We start from the raw sequence: 18,975 nt of genomic DNA, 5'->3' as shown, positions 1-18,975 counted from the left end.
CGACCACTACGTTGCTCAACTGATAAGAGCTCAGTGTTTCCCACACATAGACTAATTCGTGGCGGTGCGCCACAGAATCAACACCGGCCGCCACATATTGCGTGTCGTTATTCTTTTTTACCCTATTTAAAACACGCAGTGTATTCGTTCAGCTGCACTTTCTTTCCCTGCTCTCCCACCGTCTCTCTGTCACTCACGCCAAACCTGCTTTTGTTATGAAGCAAAGTCTAAGCTTTTACATTTTTTAAAAGTTTTAATACGGAATTCAAACAATAAATAGCGTTTTGGCGCTAATGTGGCATAACAGTTAAAGCCAGAGGAGACATGCTCTCATCTCCCGGCGGCGCGCACGGTCACGTGGTTCACGGAGCTCTCTATACTTCTAGCGCTGGGTCAATACATTTGAATGGATAGATGACAGTTTCACTATTCAGGTGTTTGCAGCAAGTTTTGGTAAACAGTACAGCATAGTGTGCATTGCTTATTACGTCAACCACATTTACAGTATCATTTTATTATGAAGAGTGATGGAGATGCAACATTAATGTTAATATTTTTCTTGTATTTAGCCCTCAGGTATTCCTCACTTATTGGTTACACTTGTACTCATTGGTGGTCAAATGTGACCATACACCTTAACTATTTTTCAATTAAATAAATGTTCTATATTTTAGTTCAATAATATTTATTGAATATTTTGAGGAGATCTTTTGGTACTAAATAGGCCTATTATTTGTTAAATAATTATGGTTCATTAATGACCATTTAATGAATTAACCCTTTACCTGTCACCCCCCTTTTTGAGCATTTACGTGAAAATGCACTACCCAAACTTAAATGGTTGTAATTCATGAACCCTTTGGACTAAAGACTTATTGAAATTTAACTTTATTATTATAAAAATATAATAAAATACATATTTGTTTTATTACAAAAATATATAAATTAATATAGGTTTCAGCCTAAAAAAGACAGAAAGTCAAAGCCAAAATTCTAACCAAGTTATGTTAAAAATTTTAGGTCAAAAACTCAAAAAAATGACTTTTCTGTAAGACTTTTAGGTGCATAACCTCCAAAAATCCACTAGGGGTTAGACACACCATATTGGTGATTCCTAAATATTGATCTGGCAGATATTCTCTATATATAATATTATTTTCTGAATGTATTTGGCTAAATACTAGAATCAATGTTTATGTTATGAACTTTTAGCATGAAAATCAAAGTTTGAATGATTAAAAGTGTGGTTGTTGACTTTTTGTTACAAAGGTGAAAACTCCTGTAATGATACAGATTTTTTGATGCACACTCTTGTCATATATTAATCCATTACTCTTCCAAAATATATATTTTCTGCAAAATCATTAACAAATATGTATTCTTGAGTCTTAGACCTTTCCAATGATATATAGTTTGTCATGACTAGATTAGGATTTAATAGTAATATAGTGAAGTAAATGTAGAATGCCCGTATACGGGCAAGTGACAGTTAAGGGGTTAAATAAAAATAAATACTTCTAATATATTTTTTCTTATTTATATTACAATTAGTGTAGTAATTAATGTTAAAATGGAGAGATCCAATGCAAATTAGAGTCATTATGTGTCTGGAAAAATAATTAATTTCATTTGTAATGCCATGGTTTACCCACTATAGGTGTCTGTATGGCTCTTTAATCAATATACTTGTATCTAGTCTAGTTGCTCAAAAAAAGTATTGCAGATCATAACTGCTTACTTATTTTTAGGTTTTGCATTTGAATACATTTAGACATGATCAAACACTAGATTTCTTTAAATGTGAAATTTTAAAACATTAATAACTTGCATCCTAATATTTTTAATGATACTTATACAAGCACACACAAGTGAATATTAATGAATGTGAGCAAATATCTTTTAAAATAGTTTGAAATAGTGCTAAAAAGGCAAACTTATTTTTCCTTATATGTACAGTAGGCTATATACATATGAAATACATTCGAAAAAAATCGATATTTGTGGCAATCACCAACCCCAAATACCCCGCCCGCCCGCCGCCACCCGCCCACCACCACAAATTGGTTTCTAATCTGTGGGAAACACTGGAGCTGCTATTTCTATTGCATATGAAAAACATCAAACGGCAAACGAAACGAAAGCAGAATAAAACCATGCTTCTCGTTTGAGCTGCAGAGCGCGAACAGATTATCAGCACAGACCAATATTACACAGTGCAGACGCAAGCTCAAAACATGTACTCGCGGGCCGATCTCGATCACGTGACACGCTGGGAGATCCATTGAGAAAGGGTTTGAATTCACAGCAGTATTACGTATTACCGGTAATAACATCGCTACAAGATCTAGTGAGAAGCATTCAAATGCACAGAATTCTCAGTTTTAAACCAAATCAGATCAAATAGCGCTGATGTGGAGACCAGGAGAAATGTGCCATGAAATCCACAAATCACAAACATTCACCATGGATTTAATGTATTAACGCTAAAGCCGGGTACACACGGTGCGATTTTGGCCACGATTTGGCCGCCTGAGACAAATTTTGCAAATCCCAAAGAATTCCTCTGATCCTAGGCTAAAATCTGAAGTCTTTGATCTTTAGTTGGACATGTTCACCGACAGCCGATTAATGACCGTTGCCATCAAATTTTACCTCCGCCGAAATTCTGGCAGTGTCAGAAGATTTGGCGCATGATCCTGCAGTGTGACTAATTCTATGACGGCCATCAATTTGCCTTCATTTTTCAAGACAAACCATGACCAAAATGATTTCAGTCCCGCGTGTAATGCAGCGTCATTGATCGGTGATATAAAACTCCGGACGAGTTTTCTTAAGTGCGTCCGTTTTTAACGCGCCTTGACTATCGTACAGTCTGACATTAATGACATCTTAGATCTTACAGTGTGACATGGCTTACAGCGGAGATCATGTTTGTACAGTCTGACAAGCAACAATCGTAAAGGACTATTATAAAGCGCACCGGGTTATCCGGCTTAAAGCTACACTGTGTGATATTTATCTAGCGGTAAAAAGGTATATGACCGTCACCATACAGTGAATATTAGTTTCTGTTCCTCTCAATTCCGATTTCGTTTTAACTCTTACGGTGGCCGATTTAGTCCAAGATTAACATGGCTTCCAGTTCGACCTCATCCACATTCGACACGGTGCCATCGAGTGTTAAAACGCTAAAGGCGAAGCTTGAATTTACGGGTATGTCCTTCTTTGGCTAATGTACTTTCAAGATGGAGGGGAAACATGGCGACCCGCATTCGAACCCCTCACCCGTATGTATTTTCAATGGCATATTATAAACTTACGAGAATACTTTATTACTTGAAAGAAGTAAATATACATTAATGAGCACATATTTTTGAAAGAAAAAAGTGTTTTTAGCTAAGAATAAACTAAAAAAGTTACACAGTGTAGCTTTAACTGTAACCTCTTTTCAAGTGCCTCACTTTTCACCTTCAAGTGTTTCATACTTTTTTTTCAGTACTTCAAACCTTTAAATCTTATCCAATTCAAATGTTATTTTAATGTGATGACCAAAAATACAAAAAAAAATCTAAAAAACATGTTACTTTAGTTAATAAAAGTTAATTTGATCTGCATCTCAACTGAAGCTCAGTGCTTTACTGTCAAATGCGCATTTTCAAGAAATAAATGTAATATTGTTAGTTACTGCAAGTATAAAGGCAAAACAATAGTCATTTTATAGTTAAATTGCCTTTATGATTAAAAATCCCCCTAGCACTACAAAATCAGGTGCTGGTGCCACCATTTGTAGAACGTAGTGGCACTGGTGCTACTGCTCTCAAATGTTAGTCTGGAGCCTAAAGATGCCTAAAGTGATTATTTTTTACATTTGATTATTCAATTTCTGTATAATTTCTTACCTGATTGCTTCTGTTAAATAGATGTAAAATGAAGAAAACAAAATATTTAAAGTGTTTCTTTATTATATGGTATTTGTTCTATTGTTTGTTATTTGCAATTTTGTTTTTATTTTTAACTCTTTCCCAGCCAGCATTTTTTATATTTTCACATAACTTTCATGACCCCCAGAATATTTTGTTGTATGAATATCTAAACACATTCTTTTGATTTATTGCATGTTTAGATCTGCATCCATTTTTTTCTGCTTAAAAAAAAACATTGTATTCTAGCTTCATGCATTCTAAAAAAAAAAAGTACATTTTGAACAGAAAGCTGAGAAAAAGCGTGTTTATGTCAAAGACTACAACAAGCAATGCTTCTTTTGGCTTCTTCCTTATCAGTGTTTTGATCCAGAGATTTTGTACTCTTTCAGAAGATGCGTAATAGTGAGTTAATAACAAAGATAAAATAACAGAAATAACTATATTGTGATTATTAATAAAGTTATTATTATAAATAAAAGAATTAGATGAAAAGATGCATTGCGAATCATTTTATAATTGAATCGTTACCCTCTGAATCATAATCAAATTGAATCGTGAGGAAAGTAAACACCTCTACTCACATGAGATCACAGCAATAGCAAACCACAATGATCCAATCAATTCCCGATGGACAAAATCAAGTCCCGCCCTACATTTTCTTGTTGTTGAGAAGCCATTTCACTTGGATATTCAATCACAATAGTGAAAAAAGATTATCGCAATTTTGGTTTCATGCCTACTTTAAACTCTCCTCATGGTGCTCTCCTTTCATTCAGTGCTCTGAATGGGAAAAATATGTTTTATGTTACGTATTAAAGGCATACCAGCATTATTGATCACAGATCAATGACAAACCCGCTGGCATCGGGAGCAATTACAAAAGAATGCAATACGTTAAATCCCTCTTTATTGCTTCAATCTCACTATCATAAACCTATTTAAAAAACAACCTCCCCCATTGTATTGAAATTTTTTACAGCTCAATCCGGAACCATACGACCATATGACTACCATTTGATGCATTTACTACCCTTAGTAGACCTCAAAAGACCTGTTCTGCATTCTTCTAGAGCTATGGCAAACAAAAAACGAAATCACGAAATGCGCAATCCCCAATAACGTCTATGTTTTATCCAAGCATATGCACACATATATAAACTGAATTTCTAGAGTTCAAGCAGTGACAGTGAACTGTTATCTTTAAGGAATACAGCTTACGAGGTAAAATTATGTGGAAATGCACCAAAAGCAAGTTCAAGCTACACTGTAATATCTAGAACCACGTATAAAGCATCCATGTTTAAGCTGCCAATATAACATCAATAAAACATAGAAAGCCACTGACATACTCACCCAAGCCTGAGAGGAGCGGCGCGTCCGACCTCATTCGGTTCCAGTAGAGTTGACGACTCTTCCAAAAGAGAAGGATCTTCCATCTAACAAAAAGAGAAAGTGAACAATGCATTAATTTATTAATCTCTTCCTGTAAAAATTATCTGATTTTAAAGTTCATTCTAGTGTTGTTTTAGGAAATTGTTTCCCAATAAATGGCCCTTTATATTCAATAGGGCAAAGGTAGATTTATGACGCATCAAGCTGTTGTTGTTAAAGGGTTAATTCACCCAAAAATGAAAATTCTGTCATTAATTACTTACCCTACGTCATATTCTCACGCATGTGTCGTGGTGCTTCGTGAGTTCACGTCAGAGGCCCAGACGGAAGACAAGAATGATTTTTTGTTTTTTTGAGCACAAAAACTATTATCGTCGCTTCATAAAGTTATTGTAGAATCACTGTAGTGAGATGGACTTTTTAACGACGTCTTCAGTACTTTTTATGGGTCTTGAGAGAGGAAATGTCATTGCTGCCAATGGAGGCCTTTCTAAGCCATCGGATTTCATCAAAAAAATCTTAATTTGTGTTCTGAAATTGAACAAAGGTCTTACGGGTGTTGAACGACATGAGGGTAAGTAGTTAATGACAGAATTTGTATTTTTGGGTGAACTAACCCTTTAACTTAATATTATTAGATGCTGCAATTACATTAACAGGTCAAGAACAAATTTCTGTGACCTTATGTCATCTTAATTTTTCAATGGAATAACCATTAAAAATATTTATTTCAGAGCCAATCTTATTATTTAATAATACTAATTCAGCTGACAACTTTTATGCAAATGTACAATGTACAAGGGCACTTATTACAGGGATAACCAGAGGTGACATGCCAAACCCAAGGGCACATGGATGGCAGCACATGAATTAGTCCTTCTAGGGTTTGAAACAGCCATTTTTCTTTTTAGAAGTTTAACCACTAAGCCACACCATCCTCACACCACCCACCACCAGTCTCTATGAGAACCCAAGTTTGTGTAGGAGTAAAGTGAATGATTAAAAGACAACCTAACTGCATACTCTCAAATTATCTTTTACAGCTTGTAAAATAAATAGGCCTACAGTAGATCACAATAACATGTTAAAGTTCAAATCAGTGTTCAGGAAGCACATAAATGTATGGTCAAAGATCTCTGAAAGGCTGAAAGATAGAAAAGAAACACCCTGGTAGGAGCTAATCATCACGGGCACAAGAAACTTGTGAATAGGGAGTCAAACACCTTGCAGAACTGGTCTTGGGAAGGGCAGTTTGACATCATCATCAGCGGTTGAGATGCGGCCAGGAATTCAGAGAATGGCCTTTCAATCTGTCAGACATGCATCTGCCTTTGTCAGCGTGAACATTATCATTGGAAAAACATGTTTTGGTTCCTCTGTTGTGCTTCTTCATTTGACTACTGAATGGTGTTGATTATTCAGATGTTTGGTATTTAAACACAACCATTTCTGAGTAAAGGCCATTTTACACGGTAAAGGGGAACAGTAAGTTCCCTAGTTTACTTTAAATGGAAAGAAGTGGAACGTGGTAGAACAAAAAGCGCCAAGGACAACTGCACCACATCAAACTTGAGCATAAAAAAAGATTCTTATAACCAACAGCTAGCAATGTCATCTTTTCACAGCTGTTGCATGCCATTGACACATCAGAGGGGATGACAGTATTTTATGGCTTTATCAGCCATTAATTACATGAAACATCGAACACAATATTACAGTGATCGCCTCATTGAGTTGCAGCATATTTTTGCTCGAGCTGAAGCAGTAACAGAAAGCTTTGTGGTTGCACTGACATGTTTCATAACGTTTCTCGAATGTGTGAAAAATGCTTGTGCGCGTGCCTGTGTGAGACTGCAAGATCACAAGCAAAGCTCTCCACCAATCACATACCGTGTAAAATGCCTCTAAGACCACAGGAAACTCTAAAAGCTAAAGCTTTTGTAAGAGATGAGATATTGCAGACCTCATCAAAGAACTGCTGTGTTCGTCTCAGGATGTGCTTGAGCTCAGTCAGCTCTAGGAAGTTCTTCTTCAGGGCTTCTTGGTTGGTGTTGATCTCCTTCATCTCATTCTCCAGCTTTTCAAAGGTGGCCTACAAAAGGACACAGATTAGTTGGTGCATTCAAAACAGTTTACAGCTGCCAAATTCACACATATTAGCTCTACTGTTCCAAAACCTAAATAGAGTCAAAAATAATCAGTGTGTGTGTATACACACATATTTTTTAAATGTTTTTAATTAAGTATCTTATGCTCACCAATGCTGTATTTATTTGATCTTTTGATCAGTAAAAATATTGTGACATATTATTACAATGTAAAATAACGTGTTGTAATAATGTGTTCTATTGTAATTTTTAAAATTATTTTTAAATGTAACTTATTCCTGTGATGCAAAGCTAAATCAGCATCATTACTCTAGTCTTCAGTGTCACATAATCTTTTTGAAATCATTCCAATATGCTGATTTGGTGCTCTAGAAACATTTATTATTATTTTTAAGGATGCTTTGATGAATATAAAGTTCAAAAGAACAGCATTTTTATATAATTCATATATTATAAATACATTTCAACGTAATTAATTACTTTGATCAAAACTCTTCAGTATTGAAACATAAAATTATTTGTAATCAACAATTCTCTCTCTTCATCCAGCATCTCTGATTTGTTTTGTTTTTTGCCACTGTGCTCATCACAATGTATTAAGTGATTTGCCTTCTCAGCGAAGGACACATGTTGTTTGGCTATCACCAGACCAAGCTCAATTTAAGATTGAACATTGGTCTGAGGAGTCTGCTATATATTTTCTACTGCACAAGAGGCGTGATAAACAAGCATAAATTAAATGACTCTCAACGGGCAACGACCCATTGATTCTCTGTCCATCATCGTGTTAAACCCGCCAATAGCGCGCCAGGTGGATAAGCCAGTCTGTGATTGGTTCCCGCAAAAGTGTAACAGAAGCAGTAGAAATGAATGTACAGGTTTCCAGACTGAGTTGCAGGGCGAAATCAAATCGCCGGCAGATCAGGCTGGGTTTACCCAGTCTAGGACACATGTAATACTGTCCAAAATAAGGTCTCTTAGGAGGCAGCATAATTAAGATGCCTACATTTTGGAACAACCTTCACAACATCCCTTAAATTACTGCCAGTGTAGGCAGCTCACTATGTTTTGGAAAAGAGCAATTTTAACTATCTTATTATCTAAGTTCGGCTTATTTCTTCTTGTCCTTTTCTGCCTTATTTTGAGTTGTGTATGAGGTTTTTGTACCTCCAAATCAATCATGTCTCGTGGAAAAGGGACCTCTGGATTCTCTCCCGTGTCTACAACAGGTATGTTAGCCTTTTTGATTTCCTTCTCAACAAATCCTTGAAAAGAAAAAACAACCGAGATGAAGCAGATAAAACAGAGCCAGGATTTTTTTTTCTTCAACTGAATTTAATCAGAACACATGATGCTGTGTCAGCAAGGATTTCAAGCTCACTATGTCAGCAATGCTGACTCAATAACTTACTTAGTATGCGGTCCATCTCCTCACAACGACGGACTTCATTGACAAACTTCCTCTGGAAAACGTTCACATCTGGGTTTAACTGCAATTCAAAAGAGAGACAGAAATTAATTGACCAATTAATACACAACTACCATTCTCTTAAAGACAACAATAAAGGAAGCCACATTCACAGCTAGGAGAGTAGGGCAAAATAGTCATATTCATATTCACATTGGAACAATGAATCCACATGAAATAAAGACAATGCAGCTGGCTTTGAATAACTAGAAGAGGGTTCAAGGATGAGTGAGAACTCTTGGGCCACTTTGAGCATAGTTTCACAATCACTCCTTATATGATGTCATAACGTCTGTGTATCCGTTTGCCATTTAAACGATTCCTGTGTGTCTCTGTGTGAAAGAACTGCGCCGTTTTGTCTGATACACTAACTCACACACGACGCTCACTGTGTTTTTAGCGTCTGCCGTCTCAATATGTTGTCTCAATATGTGAGATGGTGGTCCAGTGGGTTAAACCATGGAACTGATACGCAGAAGGTTGCTGGTTCGATCCCAGCGGTCACTACTAGTGTGTCCTTGAGCAAGGCACTTTACTCCATGTTGCTCCAGGGGGATTGTCCCTGTAATAAGGCCACTGTAAGTCGCTTTGGATAAAAGTGTCAGCCAAATGCATAAATGTAAAATGACCAATATATGTGGACATGAACTTCATTTGAAGAGCTGCTTTGAGAGTCACTTCACAAGTTTTTTAGCATTTCATTTGAGAAAACCTACTGTCAAATACTGAAACTGAAACTAAAACCAAAACATCTTCGCAACAAACTGTCAAAATAAAAGTTTGGTTTAACTTCAAGAAACTATTAAGACAAAATATATCCCTACTGTATGCTAAAATATTCTTCTCAAAGTACTAGTAATATTATTATTATTTCTTGGGAATATCATACAACCTAGATATGTTTTAAATGTACACAGTTTTGTTATCTTATTTGACAAAAAAAATTAAAAAACAATGTGTTATTGTAAATGGTTATATTCTCATTTGATTACATTTTAAAATCTTGATTAAATTTTATATATATTTATATTAAATCCTAAAACACAGAATCCCCAAAAAATTTAAAATGGAAAACAGAATTTAGGGGAAAATAAAATGGATTTCACTGGGCCTAAATTAAAAGGTAGTTCTCTACATTCATTCTCAAGGGCTAACAAATATGTGTAACAAATATTGTGATAAATATATCGTATGATATGGAAAGACATATCGCAATAATATTTTTGGCCATCCCCTAGCCCTAATCGTAGTTGATCCGTGGTCCGTACAGTTAAGGCCTCACGGGTTGGTACGCATGTGATTTGTGGATTAATTGCAGTTTAACCATCAACTGTGCAATTAATTATTTTTCTTTTTCTTGCTGATCCGAAAAATTATAAAAATCTGTGACAAAAAAGCCATAATATTGTCCGAACCGCGATACGTTGTGATACGTTGAACCACTACACTCTCCTAAATAATCTTTTTCTCTACACATAGTTCAGTAGAAGTAAAATAATGTTCCCACTGAAGCAATGCTCAAAATTACTAAGCATCATGCATCTCACTTTATTATTACTTATTATGACTTTCTTAAATAATCAAACTTCAATAACAAATGGGCAGATCCTTTGAGCGATCAATAATATTTGAATATATAAGATTTGATTTCTTTTGATTCTTCCCTCCTCATTTTTCTTCTTTGCATGGAGCTGAGACACGAGGAAAGTAAACAAGGATGGGCAAATTAGACATTAGAAGCACCCACTGTCAGCAATGCTGCAGGGACACTAACAATAAGGAAGGAATTACAATGACAAAATGCATGTCTGGTGGTCCTGAAGCATTTCTGGAAGTAACATTTTTATAAACCAGAACTGTCTAACAAAATTAGCAATGCAAGCTCTTTCAGTCTAACTAAAACAAAACAAATATGACATATGCAAAAAAAGAAATAAATAAACAATGTAGTGTCATTACCGGATGTTTGAAGTAAGTGACAACACTGGTAATACCAGAACCACCGGGGCTTTGCCTCGATGATATGTAGCACTGCACATTGTGGTAGAAGTTTAGCTCTCCCTTTTGCTCTTTCAATCGCATAATGTATACGTCTAAATTCCATTTCAGTTATCAAGAAATCCATGACACACAACAAAAACACAGCTCCGACACGGAGTCCTCCAACCTACAGTTGTTGACGTTGTTGAATGCTGTGCTTAAATGACGTCAGTGTTGGCTCGTTTACGTCACTTCAGAGTTCCTACTGGTGCTGCGAATGCAACCAGAAAATGGCCCTATGGGAAAATGTTGTTCTCGGGAGACCGTCCTGGTGACTAGATCCTATAACTGATTTCCTATAACTACCCAGTAATAGCCCCTAATATGTGGGATACATGTCCTACAATTGTTATTACTGAATATTGCTTCTCTCTTAAATCTAAACGCTTGAAATCTTGCTTAGTTCAGGAATCCTGGGAGCATTTAGACATGTTAATGTAATGCTGACATTTGCTGACAATTATGTCAATGTTACTGCTATGAGTCACTATGAATGACACACCTCCCGCTGATGTTTCACAATGAACTGGAAATGTTCCAGGAACTAATATCCAGTGAATATTAATATAAAATGGTCAATACTTACATCTCTAAACTGCACCATGCCGATCTCCCCCAGCTCACTGACACAGCAGTAGGCAGACTCAGACTGGAGGAAGAGCTGGGCCAGGGTCATCTCCTCACTGCGGAACAACTCCCCCATAATGCACTGCTCTCTACTCAATGCACTAAGGGGAGAATATCTGGGCAAGGAGAAAACAAATGACAAATTATAATAATATAAAGACAAAGAAAAAGAAATGAAAGAAGGCTTCATGTAAACGAATGGAGAATATTTGTTTGACAGCAAACAATTGGTTAAGCCTCTTTTACTTTGAATCTCTTAGACCAAGAGGAAGGAAGACAAGCCCTTAAAACAGCACATCAGCATGTTTAACCTCATTTGGCCCACTATACACAAACAATTCTGATCTCTTTACTGAATTTGTGCAAATTTTGCGATGCTTCCAGACCTTGGAGATGATGATGCCACAGCTAAATGCTCTGTGACGGTGAGCTAAACTTCATTGGATATGGCAGATGGTTTACAAAGTCATAACAATCATGTGAATGTTCTGTTTTCAAGGCTTTAATATTCAGTGGTCATCTGACAGTACCGTTCTTTAAATATAATTCAACTGAAAAACTAATTTAAAAATAGATAAATCTAAAACATCATCATTATGCAACATGGAACGGAATGTGGCACAACGATCATTTTCTTCACAATCACTTAACCCTTGTGTTATGTTGCGGGTCAATTTGACCCGTCAGAAATATCAGTTAACCTATGTTTTTGTTTTTTTTAGTTTTTGTGACTTTTTCTCATTTAAGGTCATGAACATGCATGCAAAGTTTCAACACGCTGATGTGTTTTGTGTGTTACACACACATTTACTGTTACGTTCGTGATGTTCACGGGTCAATTTGACCTGCATATTTTAATGTTCTAAGGCAATTGTAAAGACCCAAAATAATAAAATTTCTTGGTTATATTTTGTTATTTTAGTTTTTTTCTAACCTATGAAGCTAAAAAAATTAGCTTTTCCCCATTTTTTTCAATACAGAAATATTTTTTGTATGCCACAAATGGTAAAAATGAGCAATAATTTATTTTTTTCAATCTATCTGAAATACTATCTAACCTACATTGTTTTTCTTGAAATTGTGTGACCTTTTCTCATTTAGGGTCATTAACATGCATGCAAAGTTTCAACATGTTGATGCGTTGTGAAATGTTTGTGGGTCAATTTGACCCATATAGGACAGCTATTCAAAAGCAACTGTACAGACACAAAAAACAAAACATTTTGTTGTATCTCAGAGCTCTTCAACTCTAGTCCTGAAGTGCCAGTGTCTTGCTGAGATTAACAACTTCATGAAGCAGTGTTTTGAAATCGGCCATCACTGTATAAGTCTTAAAAGTAAAGTTTAAAACAAGTTAGAAAGTTTATGAACATGTAAAATATATAACATATATATACACACTCACCTAAAGGATTATTAGGAACAACTGTTTAATTTCTCATTAATGCAATTATCTAATCAACCAATCACATGGCAGTTGCTTCAATGCATTTAGGGGTGTGGTCCTGGTCAAGACAATCTCCTGAACTCCAAACTGAATGTCAGAATGGGAAAGAAAGGTGATTTAAGCAATTTTGAGCATGGCATGGTTGTTGGTGCCAGACGGGCTGGTCTGAGTATTTCACAATCTGCTCATTTACTGGGATTTTCACGCACAACCATTTCTAAGGTTTACAAAGAATGGTGTGAAAAGGGAAAAACATCCAGTATGCGGCAGTCCTGTGGGCGAAAATGCCTTGTTGATGCTAGAGGTCAGAGGAGAATGGGCCGACTGATTCAAGCTGATAGAAGAGCAACTTTGACTGAAATAACCACTCGTTACAACCGAGGTATGCAGCAAAGCATTTGTGAAGCCACAACATGCACAACCTTGAGGCGGATGGGCTACAACAGCAGAAGACCCCACCGGGTACCACTCATCTCCACTACAAATAGGAAAAAGAGGCTACAATTTGCACAAGCTCAGCAAAATTGGACAGTTGAAGACTGGAAAAATGTTGCCTGGTCTGATGAATTTATATAAAATATACATTTTACAAAACATGTTCAATTCTACAACCTCAAGAAAATCAAAGCTAAATATCTGAACAAATTCTGTGCCAAACTTTAGGTTGATATCTAAAAAAAAAAGATGTTTTTGTGCGCAGTAGCAACGTTTTCCACTAGATGACATGTAGACTCTTCGATTTCCATATATGGTTTGAGTGATCTGAACGTTCTATTTTCATACTTTTCAAAATATCTATGAAGTAGACATCCTATTCAGAAGTAGTTTGGGTAGTAATGTTAATATTTGATTTGAATTCAATCTCTAAAATGCATATAAAAAACGATATGGAAAGAGTCAGAGTGCGCAGGGGGTCTTATGCCATTTCATGCATTCTGACTTATTTACACGGTTAAATGTTGGATTCTCATGTTAAACATGGCCAAAATAAAATAAAACGTGTTGAACGTATGATAGAGTATTTCTGTGCCAAATACACTACTTCAGGATTCGATTAAGTTTCAGAACGGTTTTTTTTTCGAGTATGGCCCTGTATGACGTCATAAAAGGTGGAATTCCTTGTATGGGCACTTCTCCCGGATGAGCACGTGCACACATCAACCAGAGCGAGAGCAAGAGCCCATCAACGAGCTTCATTCAGGTTAAGGAAGCCAACGGCAACGCTGTCATTTTATTTTTAGACCACGAAATCAACAATGTCACTAAAGAAGAATGTTTTTGGTTGTGAGGGAAAGATAATTCAACGGGGGCCGTTGAATGCTTGAATCTGATTGGCTGATGAACGTTCTGAGGTGTGCAATTATTTTCTGGGAAACGCACAGCGAACGTAGTTCCAGCCAGCTCTCTTGACCGCATTACAGTTCCATATCACTTTGCATTGTTAACTGTAATAACGGAAATTTATTACAAAACGGAAATCAAAAAACAACATGACAGACGATTAGAACGTTCATCAGCCAATAAGATTCAAGCTTTCAACGGCTCTGTCGCTCTCTCTCTTTCTCTCTCTCTGTGTCTCTGTCGCTCTCGCTTTCTTTCTAATAACTTCATTAATAACTGCAGTAGAATGCTATCAACGGCTCAAGCCTCCGTTAACAGCTTTAAAATGACGTTTCGGAACTACCAAAAGAGCCGTTGGATGAGCCGTTGGATGAGAAATAGTCCTACTCACAATAGCGATTTAAGTTAAAAAAACGGGACGAATCCCTGTAAATATATAATCGGATCTATGTCTTGAGGTGTGGTAACCGTAGTATAAGCGGAATAATTGACTCCGGGCAGTTGAATTGTTAGAAAAATAATGCACACCCGAGGTGGTGATGCGGTCACGACGTGAAGCGTCTAATAATTTAACGGCCCGTCGTCAATTATTCCTTACATAGGTACTCAAGATTAACATGAGATTGGCAGAAACTGTGTGTGTTATGTACCCTATAAAGACAAAACTTCCGCCTTTCGTAACACCAAAAGCATCATCCATTTCCATCTAGGCTATGTAAAAACCATCTTGAACTAATGATTGCTCAGAAACAATAAGGCAATCCAATAAAACGCTTCCACAATGAATCTTGTGCCCAGAGGACACCCGAGGAATGTTATGCTTCTGTGCCGGTTCGCCATTCTCGTGGCATGTGATGCTCGATAGAGCTGTGGGAATAAGCGCATGCTATCTCAGAGGAATGAGGAAAACACACAGGAGCATTCAGCGATTACACAGAATAACCTGATGAACTTTACTTTCCATAGACCTACCGCTACTACTGCATGGAATGTGCTCTCCTAGGGCAAATCCTTTTCTTCTTAGTGCAATGCATCTGGTCCACTCAAAGGAGTGAACTGTGAATTGTAGCCCATTGTTCAAAGCAGTCCTTCACTTTGTGTCAAAGAAGTTTACGTGTCATTAAGAGCGATTGTACCATGGACTCCACTCACAGGGAGCGGATTAAGGATTAAGCTGCGCCATGTGACTCTCCGTACTAAACATTACCAGCACAGAGGCACTTTGTGGCATGTTAAGATACAAATTAAATCGATAGAGCGCAAAAAGCCATGTAATGCTTTTGTTACACTTTTAAATGCTTCAAATGGTACACAAGCAGTCTTGGTTTCATGGGTAATTCCACACGTGCTGAATAATGCAGCACTTCGGGAATTATCAAGATGCAGATACTCTTTCAGCTGTCTCTGTGTATCCTTCTCTTTTTTCCATTCTCCTGTACAACTAACTACATACAGCTGTCCCAGCATCATCAGGTATCAGTGCAGTGGACCAAAGCAGAGTCTTTCAAAAGCAGTTCATACAATGAGAGCGCATATTAATAATGTGAACACCTGTGGGAGGGCATCTAATCAGGTTTCATTGATTTGAGTAACTTGTTCTGCTATCCGAATGACTGAATCAAAGCTGCCAGAGCAATAGATTAGAACAGAACATAATTAGAATAGAAGTCTATATGGCCTTATACAATAGAAATTGTTGCAAAGCAGCTTCACAGTGATAAACAGGAAAGTAATTCAGACAGATTCAAATGCTGCTGTAAAGCAGCTGTAGCAATATGATAAGTGTCATTATTATTCAGCTCAATTTAGTTTAATGTTGATTCATTTTTAGATATTTTAGATGCCTCGGACACACCAAATATTAAGAGACCCTCATCCTAAGACTTAAAAAGTCTATTACAATACATTATTAGGGTTTTTATGCTAACGTTAGATGTATTATTTGTGTATTTTTTTTAGTATTCTTATTTTTGTATTATTATCATTGGCTATTTATTGGGTTTATTCTTATTTTGTATTATGTATTTACATTCATACATCGGTTTTACTGTTTTCCCTACACAACAGAATGTCATACAGAGATGACATTCATACACAGAGATTATATTAGCAGTAAGTTATATTAGCTGCTTTGCTAAATGGTGATCGATAAAAAAAAACTCTGAACCCTTGTTTTTAGACGTATACTATACTGTATAGTCACCCAGCGGAAATGACTTGCAATGCAATGCAAACACGCGTTGTTTTGTTGTAGTTGTTGAACTGTAAAGAAGGGGTAAACACAGACACCGGCTTATTAACTAGCCTGACACAGGACATTAGTGTAACGTTAGCTGTCAACCCAAGCTTATGCGTCAACAAGTAAGTTAGTGGGGCAAAGTGGCACTTTATTCACTTCAGTATAACGCTATGAAAGATGGTAGGGGTTCCCTATAAAGTTCCAACGTTAACATTTAAAAACATAAGCAGCAATATTAAAGCGCTAACGCTAATGGTCCTCGACAGGTTGTTACGTTACCTCAGAGAACTTAAACACTCAACAACGCATCCCCAAAAAACTGAAAGAAAACAAGCTATTCTGTTCTAAATACAATGGGCGTTTCAAAATAGTTAATAGTAAGAATAAAGTTGTTTTAGTAAGAACAATGTAACTTACTGAGTTTAAACGGTTGAAATTGGAGTGCAGCAGTCTCTAAATCCTCTGCGTCGTAAGCATCAGCTGACCAGAACGAGGCAGAGCGAACATGACGTCATGAACAGCCCAGTCCTGGTCACGTGATCGAGGTTACCTGGAGAGAGGAGGAGACGGGTGGTTCTGTGAACAGTGTAGGTGGAAATGGGAGGGTATCTGTTTTTGAACGGGTGCTTTTATTTCTTTACTTAACATATTTCTTATTTTGTATATTAATATAAGTTTCCCCTATCCACACTGTTGAATTGTAAATGATAAGTATTATCTATTTGCTCTTTTTGTTGCTACAGTGAAGACTTTCTCAAAGGTTAGCCATCTTGTATACTTTCATCTGTGTTTTTTCTCTCACTATTTTCACAGTTCCTTGCTCCCTTTTGGTATCTGTGGTTTGCTTTATTTTATGTAGGTCTATGGTGGTTACCTTGGTAAGACCACTTCCAGTGTGTCTCTGTGTTATTGACCATATTTTGTGCCTTTGGTCCTCCAGGACTAGTCACTAAATAAAGCAGCTTTGTAGAAAATAATGATATCATAGTCCCGCTCAGTCCAGTTCTCATCCAATAGTGTCAGTACAGTCAACTCAATAATATTGCTGAATATTATATGCACCCAACTAAGCAAGCCAGGGGCGACAGTGACAAGGAACCCAAACGCCATCAGTGACAGAACTGGAGGAAAAAAAATTGGAGGGGGGAAAACCAGGCTCAGTTGGAAGGTGTCAGGTTCTCCTCTGGCCAAACAAACCAACATGGTGTGGTTATGATTCCAGGCCGTAAATTGATTCCAGAGCAAAGGAATATAATAGAATATAAGTATTTATGTCCTCACAAACCCAGAAAATGTTGAAGCTTGAAAATAGAGTTTGACATAACCCTCTTCTATCTCATGTGACCAATATTCATTTTTCAACAGCAGAAAATCTCAAACAGTGCCTTTATCTTGAGAGCTCAAATGCCAAGAGGTCACTGTCACTAGAATCTGTCACTGTCTCTTTAATGAGGATGGGTGAACTAGCACCAGTGTGAAAATTTAGAGTCACGAGGTTGACGGGACTATTCCAAAGTGCTGTGAGCTAACAAATCCCAAATCAGAGAGTTCAAATCATTCAACCCGATAATATGGCCTGTGACGAATATGGATTATGGAGGTTGTCAAGGAATGCTTTAGCTTTAAAGTGCCCCTATTATGCTATTTTAAAATGTCCTAATTTTGTTTGGAGGCCTCCAACAACAGGTTTACATGCATTAAAGGTCAAAAAACTGTTTAATTTTCTCATAATATGGATGAATCAGTCTCTCTAAATCCCTCCTTTCCACGAGCCTAATCTGCTCTGATTGGTCAGACGACCCAGTCTGTTGTGATTTGTCTACCGTGTACAGCGCGTATTTTGGAAACAAATGACCATTACCATAACTGAACTCCAGCTCCGTTCAGGAGGCTTCTTTAAGGATCACTCCACTATTTTAAAAAAATATGCTAATTTTCCAACTCCCCAAGAGTTAAACCAAGCCTGATTCAATATCAATCAAATTACACTTCATATATTTTTTTCCCAAAGTTGTTTTCTGTCATTTTAGGCCGTTTTTATCACGCTGATTTTATTTCAAGGGTTTGTTTTTAGTTTGGTTTTAGTTAGTGATTTGATGAAATAAAAACGGTGGGGTGTAACATCATGATTGACAGTTGAGATTGACAGCTCCAACTGACTTTTTTTTCGTAATTTTCGGGAGGAGACTGGAGCTTTAGCTTTCCATAACTGTTTATTTCACACCGACATAATGAATTGTTCTGCATCTGCGAGAGTGGAGGTGGGCTTTTGATATATACATTTATATAGATCAGTGGGCCTCACACATCACGTTCGCACAGGGCCTCACACCCCCCTTGCGACAGGCCTGAGTTAAACAGTCAAGTTTTACCGTTTTCGAATCCATTCA

The 18,975-nt window shown here is 36.9% G+C and overlaps 1 protein-coding gene across 2 annotated transcripts in view; it reads right to left on the bottom strand.

The window, feature by feature from the left end:
• atp6v0a1a (ATPase H+ transporting V0 subunit a1a) overlaps positions 1 to 17,076 on the bottom strand; it is a 37,953-nt gene extending 20,877 nt beyond the window's left edge. Inside the window, exons 1-7 of one of the 2 annotated variants that reach the window (XM_079817448.1) lie at positions 17,003 to 17,076; positions 11,518 to 11,674; positions 8,835 to 8,913; positions 8,591 to 8,688; positions 7,279 to 7,407; positions 6,539 to 6,625; positions 5,277 to 5,359 (exon numbers count right to left, since the gene is read on the bottom strand). In XM_079817448.1, the coding sequence (XP_079673574.1) occupies positions 5,277 to 5,359; positions 6,539 to 6,625; positions 7,279 to 7,407; positions 8,591 to 8,688; positions 8,835 to 8,913; positions 11,518 to 11,634 (593 nt within the window). In that variant the 5' untranslated portion in view covers positions 11,635 to 11,674; positions 17,003 to 17,076. The remainder of the gene's footprint in view (positions 1 to 5,276; positions 5,360 to 6,538; positions 6,626 to 7,278; positions 7,408 to 8,590; positions 8,689 to 8,834; positions 8,914 to 11,517; positions 11,675 to 17,002) is intronic. The other variant, XM_079817449.1, reaches the window with a different exon arrangement.
• Between the last annotated feature and the right edge of the window lie 1,899 nt (positions 17,077 to 18,975).

This window comes from Gobio gobio (assembly GCF_949357685.1).
Source record: "Gobio gobio genome assembly, chromosome: 1".
NCBI classification, from domain to species: domain Eukaryota; kingdom Metazoa; phylum Chordata; class Actinopteri; order Cypriniformes; family Gobionidae; genus Gobio; species Gobio gobio.
This window is presented reverse-complemented; position numbering and strand designations above follow the sequence as displayed.